We start from the raw sequence: 19,567 nt of genomic DNA on the forward strand, positions 1-19,567 counted from the left end.
TCGAACCCCCCAAATCCACTCGATTTGGGCTTGGCCCTCGCATGCGTGTAGGTCCTCTTATCATTGCTAAGCAAGGATGGAAGGGCTTCCTATATAAGCCCTTCCAAGCTTCTCCATTTAGCAATGTGGGACTAAAAACACTACAAAAAAATGCTTTGAATTTAAAACAAAATTCAACAATCCCCCACAAATTCAAATCATTTCGGTTAAAAACAAAAAACAAAAAAAAATATGTCTTGAGGCTAGGTTGCAATGAGCTTTTAGTGAAAATACCTTCCGGTTTGAATTTTCACCTAAGTACACTAATCTTATTCATATAGGTTTGAAGTGAACTAGGTCTTGAACTTAAACTTTTTATATGTGAAGTCAAATGGTAACAACTCATCACGGGCGACGGTTGAATTTTTCTGGGTTGGTGCATTACGGCCATGCCACCGAATCTTGTTTCATAAGTGCTAAGGGGAGTTGCCTAGACCCCCCACACTGCGGCCACACAGTTACACTTACATAGGTGAGTTCTCTAAGGATGTACTGCGAGCATCCTGTCAATAAGACCTTGAACTCATTAAGAGCCTCCAAGCTCATCCTTACTAGCAGTCAAGCATCTATCCAGGGAAGAGACAATGAGATTACATCTCAATCAAGTTGATGCTTACGGTTCACCCTTATAACTTGTTTATACCACATTGAACCTACTTCTTGGGATCTCCAATCAGATAGGTTGGGTTGTCGTTATAGATGAAACCAGGATAGGCCTCAGTCCCATTCCCTTACTGGATCTCTTGATTTTCTCGGAATCAAGTCCTTTTGTGAGTGGATCAGCAATATTGTCTTTTAAACTTACGAAGTCCAATGACACCACTCCAAGAGACACTAGCTCACGAATAGACTTCAATCTTATTCGTACATGTCTCTTCTGTTTCTGGTTATACTTGGAGCTTCTAATCTGAGCTATTGTTGTTTGATTATCACAGTGTACTGAAATAGAAGGTATTGACTTTACCATCAAGGAAATTTCTGAAAGAAGACCCTTAAGCCAATCAGCTTCAGTTACTGTGGTATCTAAAGCACACAATTCTGCCTCAGATGTAGAACGGGATATAATCGTCTATTTAACAGACCTCCAAGCAACTGCACCGTCTCCAAGTGTAAAGACATAACCAGTAACGCCTTTACACTCAGCAGTGTCTGCTATCCAACTAGCATCACTATATCCCTCCAGGACTGCAGGGAATCTCCCATACCACAAGCCCAAGGATATAGTACCTTTTAGGTATCTGAGTACTCTGTTTAATGCATCCCAATGCGTTCTGTCCGGACAGCTAGTAAACCTGCTCAATTTTGTTATAGCAAAAGAAATATCAGGTCTAGAACAATTAGCTAAATACATTAGACTACCTATTATTTGTGAGTATCTTAATTGAGACACTGCCACACCATTATTATTCTTGTGGAGAGTTTTTGAAGGGTCATATGGTGTGACAACAGATTTAACTTGGCTATAACCATATTTCTCTAATACTCTCTCAACATAGAGTGACTGAGAAATTGTTATTCTATCAGTTGAACGAGTCAACTTCAGCCTTAAAATCATATCAGCACAACTCATATCCTTCATATCAAACTTACCACTTAAGAGGGTCTTAGTCTCATTAATAATAGAAAGGTTAGTTCCAAATAGTAGAATATCATCTACATATAAACATAGGATAATACAATTATCACCTTTCATTTTAGCATACACACATTTATCAGAGTCATTTACTTCAAAGTCAAACGATAGCACAGCTCTATCAAATTTTTCGTACCACTGCTTTGGGGCTTGCTTCAAACCATAAAGAGATTTGACTAACCTACAGACTTTATTCTCATTTCCAGAGACTACATATCCCTCAGGCTGATCCATATATATCTCTTCTTCTAGATCTCCATTTAAGAATGTCGTTTTGACATCCATTTGATGGACCTCAAGATGATATATGGATGCTAATGCGATTAACACTCGGATTGTAGTAATTCTGGTAACAGGAGAATAAGTGTCAAAATAGTCAATCCCTTCTTTTTGTTTGAATCCCTTAGCAACTAGGCGGGCTTTGAATTTATCTACTGACCCATCAGGTTTTAGTTTTCTGTTAAACACTCATTTACATCCTATAGTGGTACACCCAGGAGGTAAATCTACCAACTCCCAAGTGACATTAGATATAATAGAGTCCATTTCACTTTTAATAGCCTCTTTCCAGTGTTTAGCTTCAGGAGAAGCCATGGCATCTCTATATGTCACAGGATCACCTTCTATATTATAGGTGATAAAGTCCTGGCCTAAATCCGTAGACACACGTTGCCTCTTGCTTTCTTCTCGGTTCTGTATACTCACTAGATTCATCTAGTCTAGAGTGACTTGAGGAAGGTGTACCCACTACGGATAATGGGACCTCTACGGAAGAAGGCTCATTTCTAGTAGAAATACTAGATTGAGGTGTTCTCGTCTTCATAGGAAATATATCCTCAAAAAATGTAGCATCGCGAAGTTCTACAATAGTATTTGCATCTATTCTAGGAATTTCTGATTTAATAATCAGGAACCTATATGCAATATTATTTTGAGTATAACCCAAGAAGATACCATCTACGGTCTTTGGACCAAGTTTTTTCCTTCTGTGTTCAGGTACTAGTACCTTTGCCAGGCACCCCCACACTTTAAGGTATTTCAAACTTGTCCTTCGGCCTTTCCAAAGCTCATATGAGGTTTTATCCCTTGACTTCATTGGGACTCTATTTAGCACATGACATGCAGTGTATAGAGCCTCCCCCCACATAAAGTTGGGTAACCCAGAACTGCCTAACATGGAATTAATCATATCTTCAAGGGTTCGATTTTTTCGTTCTGCTATACCGTTGGATTGAGGACTATATGGAGCAGTTACCTCATGGATTATACCTGTATCTTGACAAAAATTTTGAAACAGGTTCGAGGTAAATTCTCTACCCCTATCAGACCTTAACCTCTTAATAGTTTTATCGGTTTGATTCTCAGCTTCAGATTTAAAAATCATAAATTTATCTAAAGCTTCATCCTTGGTTTTTAGCAAATAAACATAACAATAACGAGAGTGGTCATCAATGAAGGTAATGAAATACCTTTTATGGTCTCTCGTTATTACACCGTTAAACTCACAACAGTCAGTATAAATCAATTCTAAAATATCAGAATTTCTATCAACTGATTTGAAGGGTTTACGGGGTTGTTTATATTGCACACAAATTTCATCTTTTTTCTTATCATTTATAGCATGCTTAAGGATCATGTCAAGATTCATCATCCTTTTTACGGTATTAAAATTGACATGTCCTAATCTGTCATGCCACAGATCATAAGACTCAATGTTATATGAACAACCAATATCAGAAGTTTTATATTTTCTACATTGAGTTTAAATAAACCTTTATTAAGGTAACCTTTTCCAATAAAGGTTCCTAAATGTAATATTACAACTTTATTACATTTGAAGTTCAACTCATAACCAGCACGGACTAACTTTGATCCGCTAATCAAATTCCGACTGACTGTTGAAACATGATGTACCTCATGCAGTGACAGGACTTTCCCCATGGTCACGGAAGTGCCTTCAATTACCTGATAAGTAAGGAAGGCAGAGTGATCAGCACAACAGTGTACATTAGCACCTATCGCTGGTGTCGTCACTAGCAGTCACGACATTTACTTGTGCCTTGGTGTTGGACGTATTGCTTTGGTTCTTGTCCTTTCGCTTAGGGCAGAATTTGACATAATGTCCAACCTGTCCACCTCCAAATCCACTCGATTTGGGCTTGGCCCGTAAATGCATGTTAGTCCTCTTATCATTGCTAAGCAAGGATGGAAGGGCTTCATATATAAACCCTTCCAAGCTTCTCCACTTAGCAATGTGGGACTAAAAATACTACAAAAAAAAAATGTTTTGAATTTAAAACAAAATTCAACATTAAATTGCTTGGTGATTGCTTTGTGAAACTGCAGGTGCAGGCATGATTACTTTCATGTGGTTAACAACGATTATACACACTGGGACATGTATGCCATTGGTGGGAGTGCTAATCCAACCATCAACAATCAGGGCAAGCAACCGATATCTTGCCCCTTCTAATCCATTTGCAAAAGAGGTGCAGGAAGCAACCTACAAATATTATTTCCTTCATTTTGTGATCTCAGAAACTTGTTATTACATGGGATTTTGTCTCGTTAGTAGGGATGCATGAGAATGTTAACATTTTCATCCTTACTCGGCGGGGCGAATTCGGACGCCGCGGCTGAGGCGGCCGCCAGGGCGTCCATGGCGACGGCAAGGGAGACGCCGAAGAGCTCCTCAGGGTCGGTTGTGAGGGAGAGCGGCCGCGCTTGCCCACGGCAATGGGAACGGCGACTAAGAAGACCAAGAGGAGGGTGCATGGCGGCGACGAGGATGAGACGCCTCCGTGTGGTGCTGGGGAAGCGCTTGTCGACAGTCTCGCTGACTCGGCCGTAGCCTTTGAAGAACTTGATGGGATCCATAGCCATAGCTGTAGGGTCCTCCTCCTCGATCGACACTGCTCTGCTCTGTTCTGCTCGATCTATTGTCGCTGTGCTTTAGCTGGGGAGTTGGAAGCAGGTAGGTTTGTTATGAATGATTCTGTAGTTTAATGCCAGGTTTGGTTTCATCATTGACTGGAGATGCAGTGGACAGACACGTGAAACAGTTTGACGAAGTTCGTTTGCTCTTTGGAGCAATTATTGTGAAGAGTATATTGACTCACACATGAACTGATGAACCTTCCCTTGTTCTGGTGTTTGCCAATTGCCATTGCTTAACTGACTGTACGGGAGCAGCAGAGTGAGTACGTAGAAAAGCGCGCGGAATGTTTCTCAACTTTGATTTCATTGTAGCTGGCTGGAAGAGTGATGATCTGAACGTGCGTCAGCGTGCTAGTTGCTTGAGGTCAATAAAAGTGGCCCATGCATCTAACATCATTGACAGAGCTAAGGACCACTTGCGTGGGTAGTTAGCCAGCTGTTTGATCTTGTCCGGAATTTCAGTTAGATGAAGGCATGATAAATTGGTGCGGACGTTGACTGGGGAGGGAGGGACGACTGAGACATTTTTTTTCGTATATCCTTCCGAAAAAGAGCTCCCATGTGGTGTTGACGAGTGAGGATGTTGGAACCGGCTGTACCTGAGCTCTACATACACTCAAATAAATAAACTAGCATTAGAGATCATAAACCAAGAAAAAAATCCCCACCTTCTATCTACATATAAAAAAAATTCGTGACTTATCATTCACTTGGTTTTTTTTATAAAACTAAATATCAAGTTTTAATAGAAACTAATTTCCATGATTTATCTAATTCCATATATAGTCCTACCTATTTAATTTTATTTATTATTTGTAATTACACCTTATATATTTTATTTTATTTCCATATTAGTTAGATGAATAACCTATAATAAAATTCAAAAGTCTTTATAAATTTTATACATACCCGTATTCGACTATCTCCTTAATATAATTGATAAATAAATTTTTAATTAAATCTTAACTAAATCCATTTATTTAAATTAATAAATTCTTAATATGAATTCTAATTAATTAGAATCAAACCAATAGATATCCTTAGTAAAATAAATTCAAAATCTAATTAAATTATAATTAATCCAATAAATCCTCTTAATTAAAAAAATCTGAATTGTAATTTAATCTAATAAATAATAAGTTCGAATTTCGAACACTACAATAAAGCTGATTACTTCTAGAAAAATTCAACTTGAGAAAGTTTATACTGCAAACAATGTTGCAGACATGTTGACAACGCCAATGACCACAGAGAATGTTCATTGCTTGAACTTGATCCATATCTCTAGATTCTAGAGGAAGGAAGCCCAGCTCCAGAGATCCAAGTGAAGTTTTGTTCAAATACTCGTGTTCTTTGAAGGGGTGAATATTCGTTAAGGTAGAGATTGTTGACGAATAACTTATATTTAGATGAAGGCCAATGCGATGGGCGTCATAAAAAAATCTATTAAGATTTTTTCATGACATAATTTAGTTACGATTTTTTATAATAGAATTATGTTATAATTTTTGATAATAGAATTTTATTATAGTTTGTCATAACAGAAATATATTATGAATTGATTGGGTTTGGGGTTTGGGGTTTGGGGTTTGGGTACTATTTATAAGGATCATTATAAACCTATTATATAATGAGAATCATTGAATGTGATTCTCTTGTGTAGAGAAAATTCTAATAAAGTTTCGACTATTTTGTGGAGTAGACATGTTGCCGAACTACGATAACTCTTCTTCTTCTCCTTCCTCATGTTTGCTCCTTTTGTTTGTCTTTGTCTCGTTGCTCCGCGCGATCTCTTTCTCTCTTCCTCTTCTTTCATGTTAGAGGTTGAGAGGTGTTACCCTCCTCCTCTTTGAGCAACAATTAGTATCAGAATCATAGTTCATACCAGATATCATATAGGCAGTGGCGGATCTAGGAATTAAAATAGGGAGGGGCGATTTTTACTTGGAACAAGGGGCGGTATCCTCTATCTCCACCGGTGGAACCCCATAATACTAGGGGTTCCATTACCGACAAGGGGGGGCGACCGCCGATGCCGCCCCCCCTCTGGATCCGCCCCTGCATATAGGGTTCCTTAAATGAAGTCGCGGGAGGTTCGGAGCAGGTCAGGGTGACCAGATGCTCACGCGGGAGGCCTGGAGTGGGTTAGAATGACCAAAAGCTCGCGAGAAGACCCGAAGTGGGTTAGAGTGACCGAATGCTTGCAGGGAGGCCCGGAGCAGGTCAGGATGACCGGATGCTCGCGGGGAGACCCAGAGTAAGTCAGAGTGACCGAATGTTCGCGGGGAGGCCCGAAGCATGTTAGAATGACCATATGCTCGCGAGGAGCCCCGGACCATGAGAGTAATTATGATCCTTCGTTTGAGGGGAGGATTGTTGAGATACAATCAAAGTCATACATTGAAAATTTTTGAAAAAGATCATGGGTTTAAAAGAATGTAGGATATCTCCATTGGCACAAGACATTTTAAGTAGAGTTTAAGAGTAAAGCCAAAAAGATTTAGGTCCAAAATGGACAATATCATATTATTATGGAGATATGTGCTTATCCTTTAAACACAACATGTTTATATCCCAAACCATCATTATCATAATTCTGCCTTTGTCTTCTGATATCGTGTTAGAATGATACTCAAAACCTAAGCTCATCAACTAGAATAATTGGCCAACTCCCTATTCAATCGACTAACACTGTCATGGTTATTTCGTGCCCCTTCTAGGAAAATCGTTCGGTTAAAACTGAATAAACCTCCGTAATTTACCTCATTCTGGAGTATATGAGACTGCTCTAGGGGGCAACTAAAATGATAATTTCATTTTTTACCACTCTACTGATACTATTATGAGCATATATAAAAGCTTGGTACAAGATGTTACATTTCCAAAGACAAAAACGGAAGAATATACTGTCAATGTAATATCTCTTTCCTCTCATGCCTTTGAATCTTCCGCTACTTAAATCCACTAAGCTCTTATTGAGCTCTAATAACCGATCCGATCTGATCCAAGCACCTCTCTATACAAACCTCTAGCTCTCGAACCCACAAAGCTCCTTTATGTGAAAGGAATGAAATCAATGTTAGTAAAAATAATATATTGTAAGAGATTTTCGGGGACTTAGTTAAATTTAAATTACATAAAATAAATTCAACTTATCTGTTGAAATGACCTGAGCAGATAATCTCAAGCTGCCAATAGGGACTGGTGTCTACCAACTGCTGAACGTAGATTTCACAGTGGCTGACCGGGCGAAATAAGCTAAGGTCGACCGAAAGTAGAGGCTTAGGCCGACCGAGCGAAGCTTAAAGCCGACCGAAAGTAGAGGCTTAGGTCGACCGAGCGAAGATGCTGACCGAGTGAAAAGTCTGACCGATCAAAGTGGCCAATCGAGCGAAGCTTAAGGCCGACCGAGTGAATCGAAGTCTTCTGCCGAGCGAATTGCAGGCTTTTGCTAAGCGAGTTGCTGTTGAGTGAGTTGCAAGCTTCTGCCAAGCAAGTTGCAGGCTTCTGTCGAGCGAGTTGCAAGTTAGGTCCATGTCTTTCATGTCAAATCTTGAGTTCAACATATCTTTAGTAGATTTGATTATCTTATCATTACTGCCAATGATAAGTATGTCATCTACATATAGGCACAAGATGACATAGTCATTCTCTATGATTTTCATGTAGACATATTTATCACATTCATTAATCTTGAATCCACATTCTTTCATGACATTATCAAATTTCTCATGTCATTACTTTGGTGCTTGTTTCAAGCCATATAATGACTTCACCAATCTACATACCATGTTTTTCTATCCTGGTACAGAAAACCCCTCAGGTCAATACTCTAATGGAAGTGATCCTCCACACCGAAGAATATGTATCCAAGTAATCAAGGTTTTCTCGCTGTCAGTATCCTTTGATTACCAATATGGTCTTATACTTATCATTTGACTTCATTTTCTTCTTGAAAATTCACTTGCGACCTAATGGTTTACTTCCAGGAGAAAGATCCATAAGTTCCCAAGAGTGATTTTGCAAGATAGAGTATATCTCAGATGCAATTATCTCTCTCCACACTACAAGAAAATTGGGATTCTACAACACTTAAACGACAACGCTTTTTATAAAAAGCGTTGTCTATTTTTTTTTAACAACGCTTTTAGTGAAAAGCGTTGTCTATTTCATTATTTTCTTATTAATAGACAACGCTTTTCTAAAAACCGTTGTCTATTAGTGATTTTTATAGGTCAAAGACAACGCTTCGTAAAAAGCGTTGTCTATTAGACTTTGTTTTAGTGTCTACGACAACGTTTTTTAAAAAGTGTTGTCTATTGTTAAGTTCTCATCTAAATCTTGATTAATACAAACCGTTGGATCTAAGTAAGGAGTAGAAAACCTGAACCCTTCTCCCAACTCCTATCTTCCGATCGTTTTTATCCCGAACCCTTCTCCCAACTCCTCATCTCACGCGGCCTTCTCCATCCAACTCCTCTCTGGCGAACCACTCCTCCGAACTCCTCTCCGTCAAGACCACACCTTCGTCAAGCGGTAGATCCTGGTGCTAAGGCGATCGATCACGACAGATCGACTCATCTCTTCGCCTCCTTCACCCCCGACGTTGAGGCGGTGACTGGTATAAGGAGGACAAGATGAGCGTGTGTCCAGTGCTAGCCTCGGACACCCATGGCAACCTGGACGAACAGATCACGCAGCTCATGCAGTGCAAGCCGCTCGCCGAACAGGAGGATACATCTCGCCCTTTCCCTCGCTTATTTTCGTCCGATCGCTCCTTCAATTTATTCCTTCTCTGGTCAAGATGTTTGTTTTGGGGGTTTTCTGCTCGATTCATGTGTATTCTTTATAGATCTGAGGTTGAGTGGGTATTTAGCAATTTACAGATCTGCGATGCGTATTCATGCATACCTCTCTTCCTTCCTTGCAAAATTTCCATTTTTTTTAACGTTCTTCCATGATCTTATCACTGCCTGTGGATGCGAGGGGCAGGCCCCGATCGAGCCCAACAAGCAGATTTCCTCCATGGTAGAGGAGGCAGCGAGGTTAGCTAGGCATTTCTGCGAGATGGAGTGGCCTGTGCTCGTCTTCCTCGATTCCCACCACCCAAACAAGCCTGAGCCTCCTTATCCGCCTCACTGCGTTGTGGGATCAGGGGAGGAGGATCTGGTTCCAGGTACCTTCTCACTACTCGTTTAGGGTTGATGCTAACTTGTTTGTTGAATTGCCTGTGTGGATGAGTTCTAGTGGGATCTGTATATTGACGAGATATTTGTTTCTAGTGTTTCTAGTGTTTCTGTATATTATTTTTATCTCTTGGATGTTTGCACAATGTCATCTGGAAGCTTCAAGACAGGATGATGCCAATACTGAGTTTGTCTAATAGTTAAAAGCTCTAGATTAACACCCATACTCTCCCAATTTAACACTATGAAAATGCTAGTTTAATTTTGTTTCTTCTATATACTAGCTGCCACATAAGCAATCTCTATTGGTTAAATTCATATTTATTCTACTCACCCTGCACAGACTAAAGGCGCCATCCATTCATCTTTCTTCACGAGAATTCTGTGTTGCCGAACCAGAGTGTTTCCCCCTCCTGTTTGGCTTTAGCAATCATTTTTTGTCCACACATTTAAACTTGTAAGATAAGATAAACAGAGAGATTAAAGATGAAGAGTTTGAATTTGAAACAAGGTATATGGAATATCCTAAAACTTATTATGGGACTTTCGAGCACCAGTAGTACCACAGCTTACCTCTACTACTAAACTGTTCTAAGTTGATCGAAAACTTGTAAATTAGATGTCTGTGCTTTACCACTATTTTTGTAGCTGAATCCTTTTACTCAGTTTTGCAGTTTTATGGTTGTATAGCAGATGAGTTGAGCTAGAGCATTTAAAGAGGAGGATTCCGTTGTCATGTATAAAGTTGGTGAGCTTAACATGCCTGTTGGGTTTCTATTCTTTCACAAAGCTTTCATATTGAGCCGCAGGAGGCAAGCAGGAAGAAATCAAACGCCCTGTTGATGGACCAGCCGCAGGAGGCAAGCTTCCAGATGACATTGTGATTGGGTTTCTAGTTACATGCATTAATTGTTTGTTCTATTAACAAGGAATAGAGGTAAATGCTTCTATTCCCTTCTTGTGTCTTGCTAATTGCTAAAAGTTCACAATGAGTTAACATTGTTAAGACATTAGCTTTTGCAGTCCAATGTTTATTTAGTGTTTTTTTTCCCTATGAAAATAATATTTGGAATTTCTTGCAGTTTATCATTGTGAGTTAATAACTATATTTATAAGTTTTTAAATAAAATTTCAGGTTAGGGTGCTTTGTGAAAAAGCTAAGGAGGTTTTAATGGAAGAAAGCAATGTTCAGGTAGACATTACTTCTTTTAAGTAAGTTATTCAATTTAGTTAAGGCCCTTGTTAAAGTATAACATTGTTGAATTTCCTTGAAGTTGTTCACTCGCATGCTGGCCATGATCATTCTCTATTAAAATTAGAAAGGAATGTAAACAACACAAACCTCAACTGATGTCTCATAAGAAGTTCTTATAGAACTTCATTGGTTGTAGGCGTAGAAGCTTACTATAGATCTGTATTATTGAACTTCAGGATATTTGCTTATATTACAAGATATATACTTCATGTAAATATGAAATAAAAAACACTTCAAACTTACTATATATACTTCATGTATTATACGATATTTGCTTTCTTTCTGCAGTTTGAAGAAACGTTGCATTTCTGCCAGCTTTCTTTTTTTTTTTCTGCAAGCATTTCATTTCTGAGTTATGAGTTTTGGTTCATTTATAGAAAATAGCTAGTAGAAGTAATTTTTTGGTTCAAACTATTGACTGTAATTTTTTGTTTATATTTCAGACCAACTGTTCAATCTGTTCAAAGCTCACAAAGATCCTAGACAAAATCCAATTGCTTATTCCTGTAATAGATTGAGAAAGACAAGCTACTTCTTCAGTATTGTGGTAGTAATTACTGTACTGTTTTGTTCCGTTTTCAAGCCGAAAATAATTTTTGAGTGTAGCTAGTAGAAGTAAACAGATTGTTGGCTTCGAGGTCGGCTAGTTATTTTGTGCTCTTTTGTTTTATTTGTGAATATCACTATCTACTTTGAAACAGAATTAGTGTTAATTTCTCATGTAATTAAATACTAATATTACTTCAATGTCAGAATTCTATTATTTTGGTATGAGTTTGAAATCATTAGCTGAGTTGATTATATGTAAAATTCGAATCTAGACATGGTAAAAGAAAAATAATAGTTTCGTAAATATAAAAATAATGATTTTTAAATATATTTTTTTCTTTAAAACGACAACGCTTTTAAAGCGTTGCAAAAAGTGTTGTCTTTGTAAAAAAACAACAACGCTTTTAAAGCGTTGTAATAGTGTTGCAAAAGCGTTGTCTTCGCTACAAACGACAACGCTTTAAAAGCGTTGTCGTTGAGCAGACTTTTAACAACAGTGCCTTTAACAACGCTTTTTCAGGCACAAAGACAACGCTTTAAAAGCGTTGTCTATTAGCTTTTTTCTTGTAGTGCCAGTGAGGTCCATCAGAAGAGCCTACAGCTTCTGAGTAACTTCGGGACTCACTTTCCAACATGAAAGTGATAAAATCTTATCCATAGGATTTTTCTACCTGAACTCTTTTGCTCCATCTAAGTTCAACCTCTACTGGTTCCTCATCATCATATTCACCTTGTGTTTCATATGTCCGCTTAGAGGAGCTAGCATCCTCTCGGGTTTTATACGAAAACGCATGCTCGAAGAATGAGGCATTTCTCGATTCTATAATCGAGTTCATATGTATCTCTGGTATTTGTGATTCATACACAACAAACTGAAACGCCCTGATGTTCTGTGCATATCCTATAAATATGCAATCAACCGTCTTTGGTCCTATCTTAATCCTTTTCGGATCAAGCACCAACACTTTGGCAAGACACCCGAACATTCGTAAATATTTATTGGATGGTTGTCTTCCCTTCTACAACTCATAAGGGCTCTTATCTATTTTCTTTCGGGACACTTTATTTAAAAGGTAATTAGTTGTTAACACAGCTTCCCCCCACATGAACTCTGGCAATTCAGAGCTCAATAGAAGAGCATTCATCATCTCCTTTAGAGTTTGATTCTTTTGCTCAATAACTCCATTTTACTGAAGAGTATAAGGAGTTGTTGTCTCGTGTCTGATCCCATGTTCAACACACAACTCAGCGAACGGTGATACGTATTCACCGCCTCGGTCACTTCGAACCACCTTAATCTTTTTATTAAGTTAGTTTTCAACCTCATTTTTATAGAGAGCAAATGTCTCTATAACTTCATCCTTACTTTTGAAAAGATACACATAACAGTATTTTGTATTATCATCTACAAAAGTGATGAAGTATTTATTCCCACCACGTATTGGTGTACCTATAAGGTCGCACACGTCAATGTGAATTAGCCCGAGTGGTTCATTGCTTCTTTCAATATGTTGAAAGGATGATTTTGTCATTTTCGCTTCAACACAAATCTCACACTTGTGTTTTAGGTCAAGGTGAAATGTAGGTATGTTTTGCATATTTATTAATCTACGCAACACATCATAGTTAACATGTCCTAGTCTACCATGCCACAAATACGAAGACTCAAGCATATAAGTGGAAGAGCTTATATTTTTATTTATCTTAGGCCTAATCGTCATTACATTGAGCTTAAATAGTCCATCAAATACATAGTCTCTTCCTACAAACATTCCATTCTTGGGCAATACAACTCTATCTGACTAAAAAACAAGCGAAAGTCATGCTTGCTTAATAATGATCCGGACACTAGATTCTTTCGAATCTCCGGAACATACAACACATTATTCAGAGTAAGGTCCTTACCTGAGGTCATCTTCAGCACCACTTTTCCTTTGCCCATGATGTCCGAGGTTGTTGAGTTCCCCATGAACAATTTATCTCCAGTGACTTCTTCAAAGTTGTGGAGCGACTCCCACCATTGTCGCGGGTTTGAACCGACCAGATTTAGATCTGAGACCACTACGTAGAGGTCATCCATTTCTGGCCCTCGTTCAGGTTGGCCTCCTGCTTCTTCTTCGGCTTCCTGCACTCCGAAGATTTGTGACCCACTCGGTCACAGTTGAAGCACTTCCCAAAGAACTTCTTCTTGTTGATGCCTCCTCTGGGTCCCATCTTGGAAGATTTGGGGTTCTTTCGTTTTGAGCATTGACCGTGCTCGACCACATTGGCTTTCACACTAGCCTGAGAAAACAATTTCTCTCTGAACTCTTGTTGTCTTCTTCGATACAAAGTCTAACAATGAGTTCCTCCACATTCATCTTCTTTCGCTTGTGCTTCAGGTAGTTCTTGAAGTCCTTCCAACCGGGAGGCATCTTCTCAATGATAGCAATCACCTGGAAGGTTTCACTCAGAACCATTCCTTCTGAGTGGATCTCGTGCAAGATCACCTGAAGCTCCTGGACTTGGCTGATCATCCTCTTGGAGTCAACCATCTTGTAATCCAGGAATCGACCCACGATGAACTTCTTGGCCCTTGCATCCTCCGTCTTGTACTTCTTGTCCAGGGACTCCCACAGCTCCTTAGCTATTCTCTTCATGCTATACACAGCGAGTCAGCAAGGCAGTTGAGGATGTAGTTTTGGCAAAGGAACTCAGAATGAGCTCATGCTTCCACTGCACTGATGGTTTGCGCATCAGCATCCTCAGCACGCTTGGGAGGGTCCTCAGTCAAGAACCAAGCCAGATTGAACGTGGTCAGGTAGAAGAGCATCTTTTGCTGCCACCTCTTGAAGTTCAGTCCACTAAACTTCTCTGATTTTTCCCCGTGACTGTTTGGCAGAGTCTAGTCTGTTGCACCTCAACATTATGTTCTATGACCATCTCAACAAAATCTAGTCTGTTTCAAGATTGTTAGCAAAAAAATTCGTTGCCGGAGATTTTCGGGGACTTAGTTTAATTTAAATTACACAAAATAAATTCAACTTAACTATTGAAATAATCTGAGCCAATAATATCAGGCTGCCAACAGGGCTGGTATCTGCCAAGTACTAAACGCAGGCTTCACAGTGTCGACCAGGCGAAATAAGCTAAGGCTGACCGAAAGTAGAGGCTTAGGCCAACCGAGCGAAGCTTAAAGCAGACCGAAAGTAGAGGCTTAAGCCGACCGAGCGAAGCTTAAAGCAGACCGAAAGTAGAGGCTTAGTCTGACCGAGTGAAAAGTCCGACCGAGCGAAGCTTAAGGTCGACCGAACGAAACTTAAGGCTGACCGAACGAAACTCAAGGCCAACCGAGCGAATTGAAGGCTTCAGCCAAGCAAGTTGCAGGCTTTTGTCGAGCAAGTTACAGGCTTTTGTAGAGCGAGTTGCTGCCGAGCGAGTTGTAGGCTTCTGGCGAGCGAGTTGCATGCTTCTACCGAGCGAGTTGCGGGCTTTTGTCGAACGAGTTGCAGGCTTCTGCCGAGCGAATTGCTGCCAAACAGTAGAGCGAAGCCTAGAAAGCGATTGGACGAGTGAACTGAGTAAACCGAGGCCTGCGACGAATGCAGTTTCCTTGAAACAGATTCGCCCCACCTCCGGCTGTGCTTCAAGGCCTTCTCGGGTCGTATGTTTCCCAGGATACAACGGTGAACCGTGATTCTCCCCAAGCACTGAGGGTCACAGCAAACTGAGAGGTACCTGAACTATCATGCACTCCGTCGAGCAAAAGTTGCACGACTGAGGAGGAGGGAACGTAGGTGGAGAGCTTCTGTTGTTGTACTATGTGCGTAACCTTTTGTCTGTGGTCGCAACCTGCTTATATAGGAGCTCAAGACCAAAGGGCAGCATTAATGATCATTACTCGCCGAGCAGTAAAACGCCCGTGTTTCATTCGGTCGTTTTGATTTTGTATTAATCTTATTTTAATGCATCCGTTATACAAGCAGAAAAAAGATTTACGTGGCAAAATATTAGTTGTTCAGCTTAGGCAAATTTTGCCCCAACTGGTCCAACATTCAGCGCATGCAGGTCGTACCCGCACACAAGTCAACATGGTTCAGTGCAATTCGAGTCTGTTCGCACATGAGTCAACATGGTTTAGTGCAATTCGAGCCTTAAATTTGCACCCCTGCGCATCCACACGTGAAAAAGAGTCTCTCCCCATGCATTTATTCACATTCTCAATACATGTGAATCAATATAAACCGACCAACATGCAATAAAACTCTCAATGTGAGACTAAAGTCTCATTCATAATGGAACATCTTTCCTCTTCCACCTCTTCTCCATTCATATCACTTATATCCAATAATGAAATTTGAATGAGATGAGATAAGGAACTAATAAAAATAAAAAGGATTTATGAAATGATTTTAATGTTTTAATTTATGTTTAATTCGATTCAATTGACTTGAATAATTATTTTAACTTGATTAATTATTTTAACTCGATCAACCCAACTTGCACATACTATCTGGTCAATCCATCTCGTTGTCCTAGCTAAAAATAATGAGCTATTTGACTTACCGGAGAACTTATTATTTTGAGTTCACACACTTTCAAAAAAGTAATATTTTTTTTACTTAATTCATTCAAAAAAGAATAAAGTCTATTTTATTTCCACAACTTGAAATAAATGATGGGAGAAAAAAGTGATCAATCCAATAATTGTCCATTTAATCTAATAATTATGACCATCATTTATTTGAAATAACACAATTCCAACTTGTATTTCAAGTTAGTTATTCCGACCTTATTTCAATTCTCTTAGAGATCTTTAGCCAAAGAATTAAAAGACTAAAATTCAATACAAAAGTAATGGAATAATATTGAAACTAAAAATACTATAATATTTGCAACCTAAGAATAAAATTAAAATAAATAGTAAGGAGAAAGATTTACTTACTCCTAATGTATTAGTAAATCACTTAGAAAAATAATTAAAAAAAATCAAGATTCAAATCTTATTAGAAATAAATATAAGAAAAAATAAATAATGGACCTATTATTAAAAAAAAGTTGGAGAAGGTTTTAACTTTCTATTTACTCTCTATGGAAGCATTAAGCCCCCAAAACTATGGTATGGTGGAATGATATCAAATTGATAAACAAGTATTCATGATTCGATGAAATATTAGATTTTTAGATCACTCATAGTAAATACTTCTTGATTTGCTTTGACTATCAATAGAAAACTTCTATCAAAGGAGGTATATCATATTAACTGTCCATCATTTTATTTATACGGAAGCATTAAGATTAATGGAAGATATTTAAAATTTCTTTAATGCATAGCAACAAAATAAAGTGTAGTAGATTTTCCTATTTTATAGTGCAAAAAATTTCATTATACTCTTTAAAATTTAATTCTGTTTTAATAAGTAAAATTTTTATTGGATCATAATAGTAAAATAAAAATATTAAAAAGTAATTTAACATTAGTAAGATATTAAAAGAAATAGGGTATTATGATAGTAAAGTAGCAGCTAGACAACACTAGGTTTGTAGCCCCTCTCTCTCTCTCGGTCCTTTGCCCTATAAAGTAAAACCTATCTCCCTCCTTCCTGCACCTCCTCTAGCGGCCCACCTGTTTGCTAGAATTCCTAAGTGTGTGTGTCTGAGAGAGGGAGACGGAGAAGGGGTCGGGGACGGCGATGAAGGTGGAGAAGATCAGGCAAATAGTGCAGCTGAAGCAGGTCGTGCGGCGGTGGCGGGCGCTCAGCCTTCGCCGCCTCGTCGGCGATCCGCCCCCGGGCTTCCTAGCCGTCTACGTGGGGCCGGATCGACAGCGCTTCGTGATCCCCACCCGGTTCCTGAACCTCCCGGTCTTCGCCGCCTTCCTCCGGAGCGCGGAGGAGGAGTACGGTTTCCCTGGGCCCTCCCCGGGGGGCCTCGCCCTCCCCGGCGACCCGGCCTTCTTCCGCTGCGTCCTCGACGCCCTCCACCGCGACGAGGCCCGCTTCGGCCGCTTTACCCTCGACGCCTTTCTCGTGCTCTTCGCCGACCACGGCCCTGCCGCCGCCGCCGCCGTCGCTTCCTCGCCTTGCCGCGACTCCTCCTCGTACAACAGGCCTCTCCTCCCCAAAACCAAGGCTCGATGACACTAACCGACTCTTTCTCTTTCCGTATAGTTTTCGCTATTCGTCCATCCCATGGATCTTCTCTGGTTTAAAAAAAAAAAAAAAAACAACCAAAAACTCAGCTCCTCTCTTTTTTTAGCTTGATCCAGGAGCTGCAACGGGATTTTCCCCCCTTTTTTTAGTTATAAATCAGAAACTGGAGCTGCATGCTTCCTGATCTACTGATGTTCTAGTTTTAGATGAAATTGTGTTAAATGGAATTGCGTACTTCTCTGTGTTTGGGCAAAATATAATACAACAATTTTCCTTCTTTTAAAAATTTCTTAGTTACTCTCTTTCATTAAAAGACTGGTAAGAAATGTAGTTTTGGGGCTTCCTTAAATTATCTTTTGGAAAGGAAAAAAAACAGGTTGCCTTTGATTGTGTGCTTTTGCTTACAATTGAAAAATGGGAAGATAGATGGAGATGATGATGGATGATGACAGAGAGAGTATATATGGAGGATGATTCTCAAGTGTGTGTGGACATCACCGCCATGACTTTTGACTAGCAAAATGCCTTCTGCTTTCGATTAGTGTGAAAGATTCTGTGAGCAAATTCGGTTCTTAGGGCCTATCAAAACTAACTAAAGAGGTTGTCTCAATCTTTAATCTCATGTTTCATGCTTCTTCTTTTTATCATTTCTAGTGTCACCATGGTGTAATACTAATTTTATATAGATTGCAACGCATGATAGTGTGTGTGATTTTATATAGAATATATTCTAATTTTGTATATTAATGTATTATAATTTTACACATTCATATTTTGAGTTTAAAATGAAAATATATATAACAAGTTAACAACACTATATTACTATCAAAAACCATCAATGCTTTATGCTTGCCATCACTAATGGTATAACTTTACCAGCAATCTTCTCCTTAAGTAGAGTATTTTAAAATATGATTAAACTAACAGCTCCAACAAACATTGTAGAGCAAAAGTGCTTGACTCAAACAACCACACAACTGCTAGAAAGAGATGTAAGGAAATTGACCTTGAACAAATGAGAGTAAAGGTACAAAAAGTGCTAACATTGCTGAATCAAACATGCATCGAATGTGTGGAATCCCAAAGAAATGGAAAGACTAGAACAATTAAGGTGTGTTTGGTTCAATGTATATAATCTTAGTTATGTGATTATCAGGTAACCACATAAAGTCATGTGGAATAAAATATAATCAAATATTGTTTGGTTCAATCTATGTAATGGAACAAAAATTTATTTATTTCAAAATTTTAATGAATAACTTAATTTAATATTTTATTATATTATCCTCCGTTACAAAACTCATCATATAATAATAATAATAATAATAATAATATTATTATTATTATTATTATTATTATTATTATTTAATCTCTATGTTTTTTTTTACTTTTCCATTTTTTATTTTTTTATGTTTTTTACGTTTTTTCTGTTTTTTTTATTTTTTATGTTTTTTTACATTTTTAATTTTTGTACATTTTTCTATTTACTATTTTTTATTTTTTAAGTTTTTTTTATTTTTTTACATTTTTTAAATTATTTGTTTATTTTTTTACGTTTTTCTATTTTTATGTTTTTAAATTTTTTAAATTTTTTTTATTTTTTTTGTTTTTTTATCTTTTTACATTTTTAAAATAATTTGTTTACTTTTTTCTATTTTTTATTTTTTTATTTTTTTTTATTTTTAAATTATTTTTTATTATTTTTATTTCTTATTATTTTTAAATTTCCATTTTTTTTTTACGTATATTTTTCTTTTTTTTATGTTTTCTTTTTTATCATATTGTTCTCTTATTAGGGAATATTTTGGGTAAAAGAATTCGTTAATTCCAGAATTAA

The 19,567-nt window shown here is 38.2% G+C and overlaps 2 protein-coding genes across 14 annotated transcripts; both read left to right on the forward strand.

Moving 5' to 3' along the window:
- Positions 1 to 9,003: 9,003 nt before the first annotated feature.
- Positions 9,004 to 11,748, forward strand: LOC121976091. 13 transcript variants are annotated; one of them, XR_006110526.1, is made up of 5 exons: positions 9,004 to 9,785; positions 10,462 to 10,543; positions 10,605 to 10,732; positions 10,931 to 10,987; positions 11,494 to 11,748. XR_006110526.1 is itself a non-coding variant. In XM_042528095.1 (3 exons), exons 1-2 carry the CDS (start codon positions 9,281 to 9,283, stop codon positions 10,933 to 10,935), a joined length of 510 nt encoding a protein of 169 aa, XP_042384029.1. In that variant the 5' UTR covers positions 9,006 to 9,280; the 3' UTR covers positions 10,936 to 10,987; positions 11,494 to 11,748. The 13 variants fall into 13 exon arrangements, 1 of the variants encoding a protein (XP_042384029.1); XR_006110531.1 differs by having other exon boundaries at positions 10,616 to 10,732; XR_006110528.1 differs by having other exon boundaries at positions 10,470 to 10,543.
- Positions 11,749 to 17,113: 5,365 nt separating this feature from the next.
- Positions 17,114 to 18,016, forward strand: LOC121977862 (auxin-responsive protein SAUR23-like). The gene has a single exon (XM_042530271.1). It carries the CDS (start codon positions 17,272 to 17,274, stop codon positions 17,716 to 17,718), a length of 447 nt encoding a protein of 148 aa, XP_042386205.1. The 5' UTR covers positions 17,114 to 17,271; the 3' UTR covers positions 17,719 to 18,016.
- The last annotated feature ends 1,551 nt before the right edge of the window (positions 18,017 to 19,567 follow it).

This window comes from Zingiber officinale, chromosome 4B (genome assembly GCF_018446385.1).
Source record: "Zingiber officinale cultivar Zhangliang chromosome 4B, Zo_v1.1, whole genome shotgun sequence".
Lineage (NCBI taxonomy): Eukaryota > Viridiplantae > Streptophyta > Magnoliopsida > Zingiberales > Zingiberaceae > Zingiber > Zingiber officinale.

Excerpts from the sequence above, each read along its gene's own strand:
- LOC121976091 (XM_042528095.1), top strand. The coding sequence starts at position 9,281 with ATGGCAACCTGGACGAACAGATCACGCAGCTCATGCAGTGCAAGCCGC.
- LOC121977862 (XM_042530271.1), top strand. The coding sequence starts at position 17,272 with ATGAAGGTGGAGAAGATCAGGCAAATAGTGCAGCTGAAGCAGGTCGTG.